The sequence below is a fragment of the Taeniopygia guttata genome, chromosome 2 (assembly GCF_048771995.1).
Source record: "Taeniopygia guttata chromosome 2, bTaeGut7.mat, whole genome shotgun sequence".
Lineage (NCBI taxonomy): Eukaryota > Metazoa > Chordata > Aves > Passeriformes > Estrildidae > Taeniopygia > Taeniopygia guttata.
The window spans coordinates 120033577-120050606 of record NC_133026.1 but is presented as its reverse complement, the minus strand read 5'-3'; the positions used below and the strand labels follow the sequence as shown (position 1 = coordinate 120050606).

The window sequence follows — 17030 nt, the reverse complement described above, 5'->3', positions numbered from 1 at the left end:
GCTGTAATTACCTTTTCATATTAGTCAATGGCAATAGTTAAGAGATACAGAATGATGGAAAAATCAAAGTAACGGAACTCAAAGTTTAATATTATTGAAATTATTAATCATATATAGAAATACAGGACAGCCCAGATTTCTGGTTGAATATCAAGTAAAATAACAGATTTTGGAAAATCACATCTGCCTAGAAATTACTGGCAGTAAGTTTCCATTTGGTGAAGGATTTTAGTTACAAGTGTGCCAAGATTATGCAAGGATAATACCATGTAGACATTTCACAGATTTATGGGTGTTGTTCCTGAGCCAATAATACAGAAGCAATTAGATGCAGTAAACTTCTGAGAAGGTAAAAAAAATAATGGGGAGGCTGGTCTGCAATAGAAAATAGTTGTAGCTCTGAAACCATATTGTCTTTCCTTGATCCTCTGGGCATGCATCTGCTGTGGTTTCAAACAATTTGGACTTTACAAAAGTGGCAAGGCTGAATCGATGACTCTCTTGTCACATTCACAGGTCATGTGAGTGCTGGGGAATTCCCATGGTGAGGTCTAAACACAACATTTCTGTATTTCAGCAGCCTCCTTGGGAGATCAGGAGGTTTCTGCCGAACACACGGCCCCTTTGTGGATATTGTTTCTTCTAAGGGGGACAGATTTCCTTATGGAACTCTGATCAGTGGGAAGGGAAGAATTTTCTAATTAATTGACTAGAGAAAGTAAAAGAAAAATAGTCTAATTTCCTGGGACCTGATTAGGAGCAGGGTATTATCCAACATATATGTTCCCATTTAGCTTTTTCTAACTTAGATTTCTTAATTCAGTATTAAAGATTTCAACTGCCTTCTTGAAAATAAATGCATTTTATAGAATAAAATGAAAGAGCAATTTAAAATAAATGAAAGGCTAAATTTCTCCTGTTGAGAGTACTCCTGGCACTTGTAAGATATTTGGATGGCTTCTGAAACTCAAACTATAGATCTTTGTGTATGCTTTAAATACAAGACACTTTAATGGCTTATTAAGCTAATGTATGTATGAAAGAATAAAGGCTGCATTATTCTCAGTTAATGTAATGCAGTTTTAGAGAAAAACGTATTACAGTATTCAATATTATAAACTCAGCAGGGTCTCCTCCCCTTTGCTGAGATTAATTCATACATGGAAAAGGAACTGATAGGTCTTTTATGCTCTCACAGCTGAAGAACTACATATGAGACTTAAGTTAATGACAATCTAGTTGCTACATTATCACCAGCCAAGTTCACTGGCACATTCAGATCACTGAATGTCAAGCCATTGTGTTGCCCTAGTGTCTGGGACTTCCCCTAGGAAGAGGAAAGGTAAGTTGGAATGCTGTGTAGCACTGACTGTGGTCCACCTTGCTTGCTACCAGAAGCGAGTACTTCTCACATTTTGTCTTTACTTGATGTCTCTTGTTTTAACCAGTGACATACTCTTACAGCCCTTATGCAAAACTCCTGATGAAGTTCCATGGAATTCTCCTTGGCTAAAATAATTTAATCCTTGGATTAGAAGGCACCTTAAAGGACATCTAATTGTAACACCCTGTCATTTGTAGCAGCACCATCAACTAGGCCAGGTTGCTCAAGGCCCCATCCACCTCGGTCTTGAGCAATTTCAGGGATGAGGAGTCCACAGCTTCTCTGGCCAACCTGTTCCAGTGCCTCATGGCACTCAGAGTAAAGAATTTCTTCCTGATGTTTAATCTACACCTGCCCTCCTTCAGTTTACCACTGTTCCCCATTGTCCTATCACTATATGCCCTTGGGAAAAATTCCTCTCCAGCTCTCTGGTAGACACCTTTAGGTACTTGGTGTCCTCTATAAGGTGCTTTGAGCTTTCTCTTCTTCAGGCTGAAAGGCCCACAATCCCAGCTTGTCTTCACAGAAGTGCTCCAGCCCTCTAATCACTCAATGCATTTAAGTTAATGGAACAAATCTGTAGTGTTTCCGTTCTTTAATGAGTTTAAATTATATTTACTGATTATCTCTTATGTAAATGAAGATTTCCTCATAAAAACACATGGAAAGAATCCCTAAGTTACTGACCAAATACTGACATCTCTGGTATACTGAGTAATGACTGACATTTGGCACCATTTTCTGTGGAATTATACCTGAGATACACAATTGCAGTTTAGGCAACTATATTTCTATGAAACGATCAGTGGGGACCTCTCAGAAACTTTGCTTGTTTGGAAGTAATAATTTATTTATGTGTTTGTTCATTTTGCAAAATATGCCAGACCGTAGGAACTAGCAGCTTTGCAACTGTTCCCACTGTGAAAATAAGGTCTTGGAAATACGATTCTCTGGCTCTACTGATTAGCTGAGCATTGAATGTGTTTAGCAACCTGAAAGAAAGAGAATGAACTTGGAACAATGTTAAATACTGTGAAAATATTAAAGAGAAACACCCCTGATTGTATATCTGTAAAGTATCAGAGAAGATCAGTTGTAGTGAATATCAGAAAATCTGAGATTCATTTGAGTGGGTGGAACTATCTGGTGCTGTTTTCAACCCACGCTTCCAAATGAAGAGGAAATAATTTACTGTTGTTTAAAAATGGGAGGTTGGTAGATTTCATTAGATTTCTAACGCTGTGTAAATAGCTATTGTGACAGACAATACCTCTGAATGCATGCACAACAGCAAAGTAGCTTGCCTTGATCACTCATCACAATGAATGTCAAATTAATTTGCAAGATCAGTACACTCCTGGAATTACAATTTTATTCATTCTGAGCTCTGGATACGTTGCTGACACTCCCTGAGTTTTAATTCTGCAGAAGTCATGACTAGAAATACCAAGGAAACATAACACGCTGATTATACAAAAATCAATTTCATTGTTAACTGAGGAGAAACACTGAAGGGAAACTGTACTCACAGAAAGCAGAGGTAGTGGAATATTTATGCAGTGGAGCCTATTTAAATCTGTTTCTTCTTTTTTCATTTTATGTGGGTGAGAATGAGATCTCAGACATGAAAAACAGTAGCTACTATTTTGTTACATTTTTTACACTATAAAATTGATTTTCTTTCTGTATGTACTAATGTCTTTATTTCTTTTGATTTCTGGGAAACCTATTTTGTCCTCCCCCATAAATGTGAGTAGTTTTTGACTTAGTTTTGAAATATTTAATGGAAAAGTTCAGCTTTTCTCCCATCTTGCAATGTGAAAGCTGCTTGAAGTAATTAAGCAGGACTTGCTTATTTGCTTCTGATGAAAAGGGTGGTCAGGCAAGCAGAAGTGGCTGATAATAAACCACTCATTGTATTGTTGCTGATAAAAGAGACTTCTTCTTTTGGAGATGTAACTGTTCATACTAGAATGAAATTTTGGAGATGCTTAGTGTTCATACTAGAATGAAATTATTCCAGGCTATGTATGTTTTAATTTACTGCCAGGTATATAAGCCTTGTAACAATCCCAGTGATGTGCAGGTGTTAACACTTCTATTCTTCTGTGTGAACGGAAAATGGTGTCCACTTATTTTGTTTCGAGTGTGAATTAGAGTCATGAGAACTGTGAGATCTTTCTGCTGTGCCTTGGTGAACTGAGAAAGCTCTCTAGATTGAGGCTCTATCATAGCACAAAGTATTGTAGGGTTTTGGTTTGCAGCTTCTGGTGCTAAGACAGTGCCACATTCCATATGTGCTCTGTGCTTGTGTGGGTGTTTAGTGTGTGTGTGTATGTATATTTATATGCAAGTGCTCAAGTGGTCAGCAGACTTGCCACTGGAAGATGAGTCACAGGTATAAGATAGTTCTGTTACCATCCTGCTAAAGGATTGAAGAACTGAAACCCCAGTTTCTTTCTAAGAATGGTACAATTATGCCAACTTGTGTATATATTAAAATAAAACTAATAAATCAAAACCAGTGAGAGATTAAACAGGAAGTAGTGGTAAATACAGATAGCTTTTTGAGTGGCTGAGGAAATGAATTCTACTTATTTATGGATCTGTGTTTTTGATCATTGAATGCCTCAGTCAGGAATACTTCCTATGGTTGTAGCATTCATAGTGGCTCTTTTAACTGTGGATTGTCTAGGGTCTAACTGCACTAAAGTTCACTTTAAGCTCTTTTCCATTAGGAATGCACTAAATTGCAAAAATGGATATCCAAAGAAGCTTTTTTAGCTTTCATAGCATGGATATGAATAATGTACTGATACTTGACAGCCAACAGCTTGCCTCTTGCCATCAAGTAGAAACAAACTGTTGTGGAAGATATTTTGAAGAATAATGGCAAATTGCCATTTGAAAACTACAACATAACATAACAAATAATAATAAAAAAAGATTTATTTTGCAAAGGAAAGCAATAGTTTCATTAGTAGTTTCAATACCAGTGAATGACAACATAACTCAGTCTGAATGTTTTGCAGTAGGAATACCTATTAGACTGCTTTGGGTCTGGGATGAGATGCTGGGGTTCTTCACATTTTTTTTTTTGAAGTGTGCTCAACAAGAAAAAATAGATGGAGAGGAGAAGATGGGAAAAGATGAAATGGTTAGAAGAGAAATATTTTCTAAATTAATGGTATGATTGAAGAGATGTTGAGCTAGGAACTACAGTAGTGTATCTTAGTGCCTTGAATTTGCTTTTTGGAAAATGCTCCCACTTTTTTTCTTCTATGTGATTTAGTCTCCTTTCTGCACAACGAAAATCTGAAGAGGCCCAGGTCTTGGTGCAGATGGAACCATGTGGCAGCTGTGATGTTCATGTAGAACTGCAGTTTTGCAAATACTCCTGGGTACCATAAAGTAGGTGTGTGGGGTGCTTGGTTATTGAATACTATATAACCCCCCCAAATCCTTTCCTTAAAATGCAATTACTCACACAAATGCCAAGAAGAAGAGATCTGGACAAGCACAAGCAATAACAAAGATGTGGGTTTTTTTTTTTTGTTGTTGTTGCTCTTTTTTTTTTTTTTTTTTTTTAAGGAAAAAGGAAGTTGGGAATGTGTTGGAGGCAGAATAGAAAGATGGAACAAATTTAGATTTATGTACAGTGCTGCAGATTCATAGAGGGAGCCCCTTAGATTAAAAGCTGAAAGGTAGAAGTTCTGCAGTACAGTGAATGGTGTGTTAAGAGATGCATAGCACAGAGAGGTTGTGAAAATAGTGTCTCTATGCTCTCACCAAAGGGATGACTTGGACTTCCATTTTGCTTTACTGCAGTGCTGTTCAGATGTTGACATTAAAAAATAGCTTTCTGATTTTTAGGGGAGGGCATTATATTCCTGATTTTCTGAATAGCAGATTTTCTCTCTGGTGGATTTGCAGCAAAAACTTTGCCTGTAAAAAAAAAATCTGTTATTTTCATGACTCGTGTTAAAGGAGTTAAATAATTTCCACTATCACCTAATTTTTCACTTACAGTTTTATGGTGGACAAGAGATTGGTTTATCCACTAGACCTGAATATTAGGCTGAGGTACCTAGGTTTGACTAGCCAAAAAAAGGATGCTAAATCTTTCCATGCTTCTTTCTATCCTGCAGGCAACACTTCTTACTCATCCTTGTAAAATCATTTGAGGTTTTGTATCTATGACCGTGTGAGTAGTAATTACCAGTAATTCTGAACAGAGAGGGAAGAAAAAGGCTTAGAATCATTACATTTCATTTTCTTTTACAAAAAAAAAAAAAAAAAAAAAAAAAAAAGCATGGATTCTGCTGTCTTTATTTGCATAGCCAAGTGATTTATTTCTGTACACATTTTCTGTCAGAGATTCCTGTATTATTTTGTTAAGTAAAGACACTATGGATTATTGTTTTGGTATATATGCAATGTTCAATGTAAAGCGGTTTCATGAAGAGAACTGAAATGAGACACAGATGATTCATTTACACATTTATTTACTATCCTGCTTATTCTATCAGACTGAAATGGAGAACAATGCATTTATTTTAAAGACATTTGACATAAATTAAACAGATATTTTGATGTTGAACAATTGTACAGACTACAACATGCATATTAATATGTAGATTGGTGCAGGGATACTTAGTTGATCAGCAAAATCTAGTATGACAAAAATAATAATCACATTTCCTTTTTTATGAAGTTAAAATGCAGCTGATATGGAAACATTGATACGAATACCACTAAATGTGAGAAGTTATTAGTCTAATGAAATCAAATGGTTAGTTGAAAAAATAAAGCTATTGTCAAAGTTTTATCTACAGAAAGAAACTAAATCAAAATGTTTCTAACAAATACAATAATAATGAAAAAAGCATGTTTGATGCAATTACCATTGCAAAATGCCCTATTATTCCCCTGCCCCACCCCAAATACAAACAATGCATGAAGCAAAAGCAGCATATTCTCCCACAAAATATCTGGGGCATTTTGTAAAGGCAGATGAATGAGATTAGACAAGACTTATCACATATGCTTTTATCTCCTAGTGACAGTACTTTTAAAGAAAGATACGTTATTAACAGAGCAATGTATGATGAAATGTTGCTAAATCTGTAAAACTGAACAATAGTGAAGACACTGCTATTGCCCCAAGAGAACTTGAAAAAATACTGTTGTGCTTTTTTTGTTTGCAGCATTCAGAGCATTCACAGAGGAATACAAAGAAAGTTCATTAAACTCCATAAAACTAATAATAGTCATGCTACTGTATCTATGAATCTAACACAGTAATAACATAGAAACATGAATCAGTACATATTTAATTTGATATTTACAGTGATCTTAAAGCAGTAGGCTATGTTTTCAATGCTCAGCTTCTTTGTACACTAATCCCTCCATGTTTCAGTTTATCAGCATGGCTCCTTTGATTTTTGAAAGAGTTGCACAAGTAAAACTCTGCAGAACTCTGATAATTTAGACATATGAATCCAGAACTCTGCATCCTAGCAGAAGTATTCATGATTGTCCCCAACAGTTTTTTTTTAATTTCTTTTTTAATGTATTTAGTAACGTGTTAGAAACTGTTTTGCGTAACACTATAATATATTGCTCCATCCTTCAGTTTTATACAGGCAGAATTCCCACTGGCATTCTGCTTAAGGACTTCAAGGACAGGCATAAATGTTTTGTATTCTGAACCTTCACAGAGAGATGCTATCTGAGTAAAACTTAGAGCAAAAATACCACTACAAGATTTATGTCCTCCACCTTGAAATGATTAAAATAAGTAAGATAAGGAACAGGCTTTTTTGTTCCTTGCATTACTGTACAAGGTACATCCCAGACATCAGAGCAACAAAGCACACAACCAAAACCCTACTAGTTCCTCAATTTAAATAAATTTCATCTGGTGATCCAAATAGGAAGATATCTCGACATGGCAAATCGGCACAAAATAGTCAAGCTGGGCTTCTGATCCTCCATCAATGCACAGCAATTTGCTTTTATTCATAGTATAAAGTAAGGGTTACTGTTAAGTGAAATAAAGCTCCTTGCAATCAGTTTAATCATTCCACTGATTTTGGAGTAAGTCTAGTGCTGTCTGTACTGTCTTCATCATATGTAACACCAACTTTAGAGTAAATTCACTGTAGAAATATGCAGTATATAGAGTTTGGTCCAAACTATGAAACACAACTATCCAATGGTTATCAATAATTTTTTGTTTAAAGACTTTACATGGGTTAACTTGGGGAACGCACTGGGAACAATTTAATCTTAGGCAACATATTGCTTTTTTATGTAATACCACTGCTGAAAATGGCAACATTTGCTTGATTAAGTGATTTAGCCAAGAGCTACATGGGCTCTAGAAGACAGTAGTCATCTACGTCTACATTAGCAAGTTGTACAATACCAGGAGATTTGTTGAGGGCAACCGTTTGTACTGACAGTATACATTATTGGGGTACAATTTTTGGACTTGCTGTCATCTGGTATCAGGGCCTGAATGCTTTGTCCTGCCTGCAGCATAGCTGGTGCCATCATGGAAGAAGATTTCTGGTTCAACTTCACCTAAAAGTAGTCCAATTTGCATGGTGCAGTGTTGGGAAGGATGTTCTCCCTACAGTGCAGGATTGTTCGGTTATTGAACCAAAGCATGAGAAGTGGGGGTAGCTGAGAGATTCATGTCAAGAGATTGCTCCTGGTTTTCTCTAAGATGCCAGTGTAAACTTATCCATAGACTTCCAGATTTAGAAGTGTACATTGTTCCTGCTGATGCTAAATATGTATTTAAATAGTTATTTGAGTTAAAAAATTACCCTAATAAAATGAATTATACAGACTGCTATTAGATTCATGGTTTATGTTAATCACAGGACTACAGTCAATGTCTGAGGTAACGACAGGTCGCCATTCTCTTTAGTTCATAGGTATAATTATTTTTTGATTAAACATTAGCTAATACAATATTTTTAAATTACTTTTGAGTAAAAAGAGTAGTAATATTTGTGTGCTACTTCCTTGTTCCACAGTGGTATTCATCAGAATCTGCGTTAGGTGTCATAAAACCCTAAATATCAACAATAATATTATAGAATTAGAAAGTATCACTGTTGTTTTGGAAGAAATTTCCATTTTACTAAGGGGTAATACTTCCTAAATATCATAAGTCAGCATTTAAAAGAAAAACTGTTTAAACCTGGAACAAAATAAATACAAATACATGTACCCCACTTGCAGATGCCCCATGGTGTATGATCACTGAACAAGAAACCATCACACAATGCAAACAAATTTTTTTCTTTCATTTTTCCTACCATTTACCTAACCTTGCTTTGTTAAGGAAACTGACAAAGGACCTGCAAAAGGTTTGACTCCCGAACACCTGAACTGTTTCAGAAAGCATTTCAGCTGGAGTTAAAGCTGAGCACCACTAATAAAACCAGGTTGGACAAAAGACAAATATTCACACTTAGATCGATAGCTCTCTTAACAGCATTTACCAGTCAACTGCTTTTAAAAAAGTTCTTGCAAGAGCACCGAAAGCTTTTCCATGAAGAATGGGTATGCTTTGGGGACACTGGAGAATTCAGAGCACTTTACAACTAGAAAACAGGGAGAAGTGACACTCAGTTCTTGTTCCTTGGTTCAAATGCATCATCTGGCCATTTTCACCACACTACCAAAACACTTTCCTGACAATTAAGACACTCCTATCATCTTGTTGAGTGGGTTGTCTTCTGACCACTCCCAAGAAGAAGAGAAGATTGATATTGGGAGGGAAATGGGAAGAGATCCAAAGATCAATAAAAATCCCAACACATAATATCTTATTTTTCAGGAAAGTCTTCTAAAAATGATTACGGATCAGATATTCTTAGCATCAGTGAACCTGTTAGTTCTATGTTAAAAATTACAATGGAAGAGCGGAATTAAATCTTTTGCTACTGGCTTTTTTACCTTATTTAGTGTGAACAAGGATTCTTTTACATATGTTTTATTATGTCTCTTTTAATATAGTACACTAAAACATGCCTTGTTTACTTACAGTTTTCTGCCTTGTTTCCCCCTTTGTTGTTTTTGAATTTCTTGCTTGATCTCTGCTGGTTACTTAGGAAAAAAAAAAGGCGTACTGCATTATTTTGCTTCTAATATATGTTTTTATGATCAAAATATATATTTGCTATCCAAGTGATTAAAACATTATTCAAATCAAAAAGCCAATCAGTAAAACCCTGGACATTTTTACCAGTCTGACTATGTGCAATAGAGCTTCAAGAAGACAACTGTCTTTTTTATTGGACTGTGGTTTAGAGATGAGGTTGAAGCAATTAATTAAATAACTTGAACGTAAACCTTGAAAGAAACAGAAGCTCAGTCAACATGGAAGGGAAGAGGTGTGCTTTTAAAATAACTCATTGTTTTTCAAGGAATACAAATACATTGACCGGTATTACCTGTTATGAAATGACTCATTAAGCCAATTGTCATTTAGATGTATAAATACTGTAGGCAAAAACTGTCTGTACACATTTTGAGTTACATAATAGTGTGCTAAAAGGCTCTTCATGTCCATTGCTCTAGTGTTAGATCAGATATCACCTCTCTAACATCACTAATGTTTGAATTTTGAGACCAATTGTAAAGTGAGGACACAGTGCATTAAATTGCTGCAATAGCACAGAGGTTTCTATAGTCTATACAATGTAGCATTAAAAGGCCTTTTGTGTTTTCATTTAAAAAAGTGTATTTTATATAAATTCTGTAGTGCAAAAACTTCCTACACCTTGTTACATTCTTTACATTACATACTTCCCCTGTAAACAGCTTTCCTGTAGGAACTTCCTTTGCAGTTTGTGCAAGATATTATTCCCCCCTACCCTCTACTCCCCACCCAGATTTGGATTAATGTGACTATTACTCAAAAACTCTTCTAATTACTCTGTGAACATTTTTAAAATATGTGCATTTGGTTTCATCATTGAAAAGGAATTAAAACTTTGATTCACGATTCTGCAGTTAGTAAAAAATATAAAAAATAGATCAATTGCAAAGCTGTCTTCCTGAACATTCTTCATTTTCCAGTGATGCAAGGAGTCAGATTCCTTTCAGGTGCACAAAAGTCACTTCTTCCTAAGACTCCTTAAGTTGCACATCTGGCATTAGAGACTGACCCCAGAACTCAGACACATTCTCCTCTTACTGTAGTGAATGGGTAATAAGTCCAAAATGGCTTCAAAGTTTTAGAAAATAAAAAAATATACTTGTTTAATTTTGCATAATTTGCTGCATATCAACCCATGATGAATGACGTGATCCCAGCCTGCACTTCTTACACCTGCTGTACTGGATAGAAAGCTAGATCCAGTCCTGCAACTGCTCAAGGAGATGTTTTAATCAGAAATTATACAAGTTAGATATTCAGAGGTGGATCCTTTATATGCAGTCAAGACTGGAAAAACCACATGTCTAAATCTATGCTTCTGGAAATAGTTTTCAACATAGTCAAAAGTAGATACCAAAATTATACCAAAAGCATTTCTAAAGCTTAATATTTTTGCTTCCAGTATTTAAAAAAAATAAAGCATCTGTTAACAAAGTGAATTGCGTTTCTTTCAAAATAAATGTGCTTCTCTGAAAACATTTAAAATACAGCAGCAAATAAGGGCCTGGTCTTTAATCTGATTCATATAGTTAAAGCTTCTGTTGATTTTCTTCAAGAGACAGAGACTATCATTCTTCTCACTTAGATTTCAATCAATCCCTTTTTCCACCAGACTCACATTGGTTTCAGGGGAAATTCATTTTTGCAAGAATTGAGGCCTTGACTTTACTAATTTTAAATTTCTAGTGATTTTAATAGGCCAGAATTAGGTTTGCATGATATTTATCTCAGTTCCTGCAATAGGTTCCCTATGGCTGGACTCCTCCCTTTCCATCAAGTAGCACAGGTCTAAGGGGCTTTTCCAAAGCCTAAGGGTCACCTGGGAGAAAAAGCACACAGAAGGAACATGACAGACCTCAGTCTTGCCAGAACAACATCATTGTCTGGAGTGGGAATTGTCTGTGGATCTAGAGCATGGAACCAGGTCCCATTTGGTCTTAATCTGGACTTCAATAGTCCACTAGCATGTAAAGGCAGATCAAACACACCCATGTGATTTCATAAAACTGCACATAGAAAATACAAACCAACACTTCAGGCATATAAAAATTGACTGGCATTTAGTTTTAGTCACCGAAAATATCTAGAAGCTAGAAAAAAAAAAAAGATAGAAGATTAATGACTATAAAATATTAAAGAGCTAAGTTTGGGGACAGTGAGACACAACATGATTGAAAAGTGTTACGCAGAATACAATATAAATACATAAGACTGAATGCAGCAACAAGTTGAAATTAACTGCAGTTAAAGACAAAAAAAACTTTTTTATTTTGAGAATTAATGACCAGACATTGTTTGAAAAGAAAAAGACATTATATTCTCAGTAACTCAAATGACTGAAGAGATACCTCAATATTGTCTTGTTACAGAAATAAGAAAACTGATGGAAATATAGAAAACTTGTTTTAAAAAACCCACCTAAGTGATTGTGCTGTGCTCAATGTTTGGCCCAGCCACCAGGGGCTCTTCAAACTTCCCTCTTTTCTATGTGCCAGGCTTGAGTGAGGTCTGTGGCATTGGCCCAGCCATTTAAGCAAAGGGCCATGTTGTAACAAAAATGGTTGTTCCTTTACACCACATGCACTAGGTGCTTGGTTGTTACATATTCAAGTGACAGAAAAAGACACAGGTAAAAATTAACCTAGCTCCACTATGGTAAGTATAAGCCTGCTGTTCCAAAACATGCATTGATTGGTCTAAAGTACTTTTAAGTCTTCCTTATCAAAAAAAAAAAAAAAAGAAAAAAAACCCCAAACAAACAGAAAGGACCATTTTTTAGGACATGTCTGTGTAACTGCATACATTTGCTTATGATTAGAATTCATGAACTGAATAAACTTTTTATGATTTAGGGAATAAAAGCACTCTAAAAGGATTTTAAAAAATAATTTTTATCATAAGAAGCTATGAATTCTGGATAAAATAAAAATAGCTTTTTTGAGGCAGTGGTTAGATGAGTACTTTGTAATGAAGGCTTTGGTTCAGTATCTTTCTTTTACAAAGCTGGAGAAATCAGTGGAATGCTTTGGCAGTTGTCAGTGGAATGATTGACATTTTCCTTTATTTAAGTATAGTGGAAATCCTGTACTCCATTTCAGAACAGCTATGGAAGGATGGGTTGAGGCAAAGTTGGTGAGTCAAGTGATATCTACTGTCAGTCCAAATGATTGAACTGAAAAACACAAACAAGCTTTGGGGTATGGAAGACCTGAGGCAAATAACATGCACAAAGCCTTTTTTTCTCCAGCTACATGATTTATGATAACAAAAGGTATCACTTTCCCCTACAAACCTTATCTTTTATGTCCTTACACCTTAACGGCTTCAACAACATTGCCATTACTGAAGTATGTGCACTGCATGGAGAACAAAAGGTAAAAGATTGAAGATCAAGCAAAGAAGCAAATAGCATTAAATCAAAGGAAAAATAAAAATGTGGAAAATATTTTTTTAAATACCAAGGTATATTCTATGGGTTTGAAAATTTTTGGATATATCTGAATAGCCATTTGGCACTATTTATTGCCACAGAAATAACTATGATTTTAAATTTTAAAGTGGAACTTTTTTTCTTAGTTAGGAAATGTTGGCAATTTGTTATAAAAATATCAAATGCTTCAAGTTCTGGTCATTAAATCTTTGCTTTCCCTCACAGGATCATTAATTAAACTGACAAATGCAATAACTGAAGTTCTGCAAATAAAATAAAAAACCATCATGATTTATAGCACAGATAAACTAAAATAATGTAGTCCTTAATTAACAGATATACTAATGAGCTTTTTAACAGAAAGCAAGATATGTGAGATGCTTTAAGTAGAAGTTGCAATTTTGCAACATAAGTCTGTACAAAACCTCCAGACAGCACGCTGTGAAGGAAGTACCTGTGTCCCAGGAAATGCTTTTTCCATAAACCCTTGTTAACAGTAGCTTTCCCCCAACCCCAAACTATTTACAAGTATATGCATTTTGCAAGCTCAAAGCACCTTATTTCACATCCTTATAAATGCATGCATTGACATTTCATCCTTTCATGTGCAAATTCTAAAATTCATTGTAACTGAGGGGAAAAAAAGAGTTCAATACCTGTCTACAATCATAAGTGAAAGGATCAAAAATGTCAGATGTTGCAGACCACTGACTCCTAATAAAGCTCTCTTTATTGTATTCACCATTCTTGAGTAATTTTTTCCCTAATTTTTTTCAGTTTGTTACAAAAGCAGTCTTTTATTTTTTTTTAATTAAACAGTATTTAAACTAAACAACTCTTCATGCCATGCAAAAATAACATTTTATGCACTTTTGTTGAGGCTTTCCATGTTTTAGTTCATAGGCATTACTAAATGTGTTTTAAGAAAAGACATTTTTATTGCTTCTGTAACTAGTCACATGCTAGTTTCACGTGTAGGACAATAACCAGTTTCTCCTGGACTTGAATGAATTTCTGGAGCAAATAAATGGTTTTCCATTTTGTGGCCTTCTTGGTTACTGTCTGGCTTTACCTCACCCACAGCATGGTAAATGTCTTGAGTACAGTTGTGGCTCATGCTTTTGGGTGAAGAGCTGACCTGTGGCTCCCCTGTTAAATTGTTGCCATCACTGTGTTTATCCCCACAGCAATTTGTCTTGATATCCTGTTTTTTCTCATGTTTCATACCATGTAACTCCATAAATTCTTCTTCTCCAGTGTCTATTTCAGTGAAGCTCCTCCTCTCTTTAGAAGGGAAAGTGAAAATTTTTTGCTTGGGAAAGAGAGGGGATGATTTTTTAGCAGGTCCTTGACAAAGTGCAGGTGCATCAGCACCAAGTACAGGCCGTTCACCTTGGGGGGAGTTTTCTTCTAGGAGAATGGTGCTGATGTGCTGAGCAGTGGCCTGTGTGAAGTCTGCTCCTGCTGTCACTGGCAGTGGCCTTGCGGTGCTCGGTGGAGTTTGTGGAGCACCACCGCTATTGTCTTTAAAATTAACTTTAAGGGATCTAGATTTTAATGGGTTGCTACCTTTCAGGGAGCTTTTGGGGCTTTCCATGGCAGAGTCAAAATGGCCATGTGAAACAGTTTGGAACCCACTGCCATCACTGATAACAGCTCTGTTGATTGGATTGTAGTCAAAGGTGACATCAGTTGAAGAAAATCCTCTGTCTTTTGCAAATGGTATAAACTGAGAACTTCTTGCTCTTTGGTTTTCTTCCAGGTTAACAGCATCAGTTGGAAATCTCATTTGCAAGTGAGAGCCAGGAAACAGAGAGAGTGGAGACCTCTCTGTTTCCGTGAAGTCAGTTGCACAACTGGCAAAACTGTCGATACTGGATGTGCTTCTCATGTCCATTACAATGTCCGCAGGCCCCGCTGGCAGTGGATCTCTCTGACCTATAACTTCTTCCATTTCTATTTCTTCTTCATAACTGGGTGGCTTTGCTGACTGGTCTTGGTAACCAGCATTAAGATTAGGCTGAGATTGGGTTTTAGTAATTTCATTATACAGCATTTCCAGTTTTTGAGCACTCAGGTGCTGTGGGCTGGAGGATGATGCAGCATTGTTTAATTGCTCATGGGAGTCTTGTTGACTAACTTCTTGGTACTTGTTTTCATAAGATTTGTTTGAGCTTGTTTCAGACATTGTCCTTCTGGCCCATTTCCACCTGCTTGGGGACAGGTGGCTGTTATCAGGTGTCTCCTTTGGACTGAGTGGTTCTCCAAGCTTTCCTGAATCTACTGCTACATCTATCATTTCCATACTGCGAGCAAAGGCATCTTTCAAATTCATGGAGACAATACTGCCATTTCTTTTAGCTCGCTCAAGTGCTTCTCTCCTCTTAATTGCCTTCTCCTGTCTTTTCTGCTCCTTATAAAATTCTGAGAAATTGTTCACAATAATTGGTATAGGCAGGGCTATGACCAGCACTCCAGCAATACAGCAAAGTCCTCCAACTATTTTACCTAATAAGGTCTTAGGATAAATGTCACCATATCCTACAGTAGTCATAGTGATTGTTGCCCACCAGAATGATGCAGGAATACTTGTAAATTTTGTAGCATCCTCATCCTTTTCAGCAAAGAATACAAGACTTGAAAATATCATTATTCCCATGGCTAAAAATAATATCAACAAGCCCAATTCATTGTAACTACGCCTGAGTGTAAAGCCTAAAGATTGAAGGCCTGTTGAATGTCTGGCGAGCTTAAGAATCCTTAGGATCCTCATAATTCGAAATATCTGAACCACACGTCTGACATTTTGGAACTGCAGGACACTTTTATTGGACTCTGTGAGGAAAATGGTGACATAGTACGGCAAGATAGCCAGTAAGTCAATGACATTTAATGGGCCTTTGAAGAACTTCCACTTATTTGGTGAAGACAGAAAACGCAAAAGATACTCCATGGTAAACCAAGCAATGCACACAGCTTCAACATGTGCTAGCTGAGGGTTGTCATTTGGCTGCCCAAATTCATCTATTTCTTGAAGTTCTGGCAGTGTGTTAAGAGACAAAGCAATAGTGGACAGGACGATGAACAGAATGGACACAATGGCCAAAATCTGTAAAACAAAATAAAAAATGTTTTGGTTAGACTGATACAAGTGTACTTGTCAAGGTTTGATTAAATCCTTTCAAATGCACATGTGTCTGATTAAATCCTTTCAAATGCACGTGTGTCAAATAAACACAGAATAGTCGAAGCTGTTTTCACTGCTGCATTCATTATTTTGTTTTATTGTTTTGAATTTTGCACAGACGAAACATTAGACTCATCTTAGACATGGTCAAAAACCTGATTGCTTTACTGCCTGCAGGAAGCCAATTCATTTCAGAAAGCTGGCCATGACTCGTCACACGACTGGTCATAATTTTAAATTACAATAGGAGGTGATGTTTATTAGTGCAAGTCACCAAGTGGAAGATATATAGTTTCTGCTAATGTGCAGAATATTTTGAATTTTCTGTATTAATTGTAATTATGTAAAACTTTACATAGTGTATATAACTGATTGGGGAATACCATGTGTAAGATGGTAATTCAGTACTACATAGTGCACACTTTCCTAGACAGGCATAAATTTTTGAGCTGAAAAGTTAAGAAAACTAAACATGAAGCACTATTCAGGAGACTAGTCCTGCTGAATTTTCATGTCTGAACAAATTTCGGCTGTTGCAAGAATTGAAGTTATTGGTCCTGAATTAGGTTGAGAGCAAGATTTAAAAAGTAAGTAGTATGAGGGTGAACTGAGTTTTGCATAATTATTAAAACATGTAAGTAGACAAAGGCTTCCAAGAAATAAAGTTTTGCTTTCTGTCTAAGGAGATAGGTTTTATAACATATTACGTCACAACACTTTCACAGAATCTTAGAATCGCAGAATGACAGAATCATAGAAACATTAATGTTGGAAGAGATCTCCAAAACCCGCAAATCCAGTGTTTGACTGAACACCACCATGCCAACTAAACCATACCACTAAGTGC

The 17030-nt window shown here is 36.1% G+C and overlaps 1 protein-coding gene across 2 annotated transcripts in view; it reads right to left on the bottom strand.

Moving 5' to 3' along the window:
- Positions 1–5672: 5672 nt before the first annotated feature.
- KCNB2 (potassium voltage-gated channel subfamily B member 2) overlaps positions 5673–17030 on the bottom strand; it is a 189535-nt gene continuing 178177 nt past the window's right edge. Inside the window, exons 3-4 of one of the 2 annotated variants that reach the window (XR_012054172.1) lie at positions 9859–16105; positions 5673–9757 (exon numbers count right to left, since the gene is read on the bottom strand). Coding sequence is in view for 1 of the 2 variants with exons in the window: in XM_004175239.6 (XP_004175287.3) it covers positions 13952–16105 (2154 nt within the window). In the remaining variant the exon portion in view is untranslated. Of the gene's footprint in view, positions 16106–17030 lie in introns of both variants that reach the window. The other variant, XM_004175239.6, reaches the window with a different exon arrangement.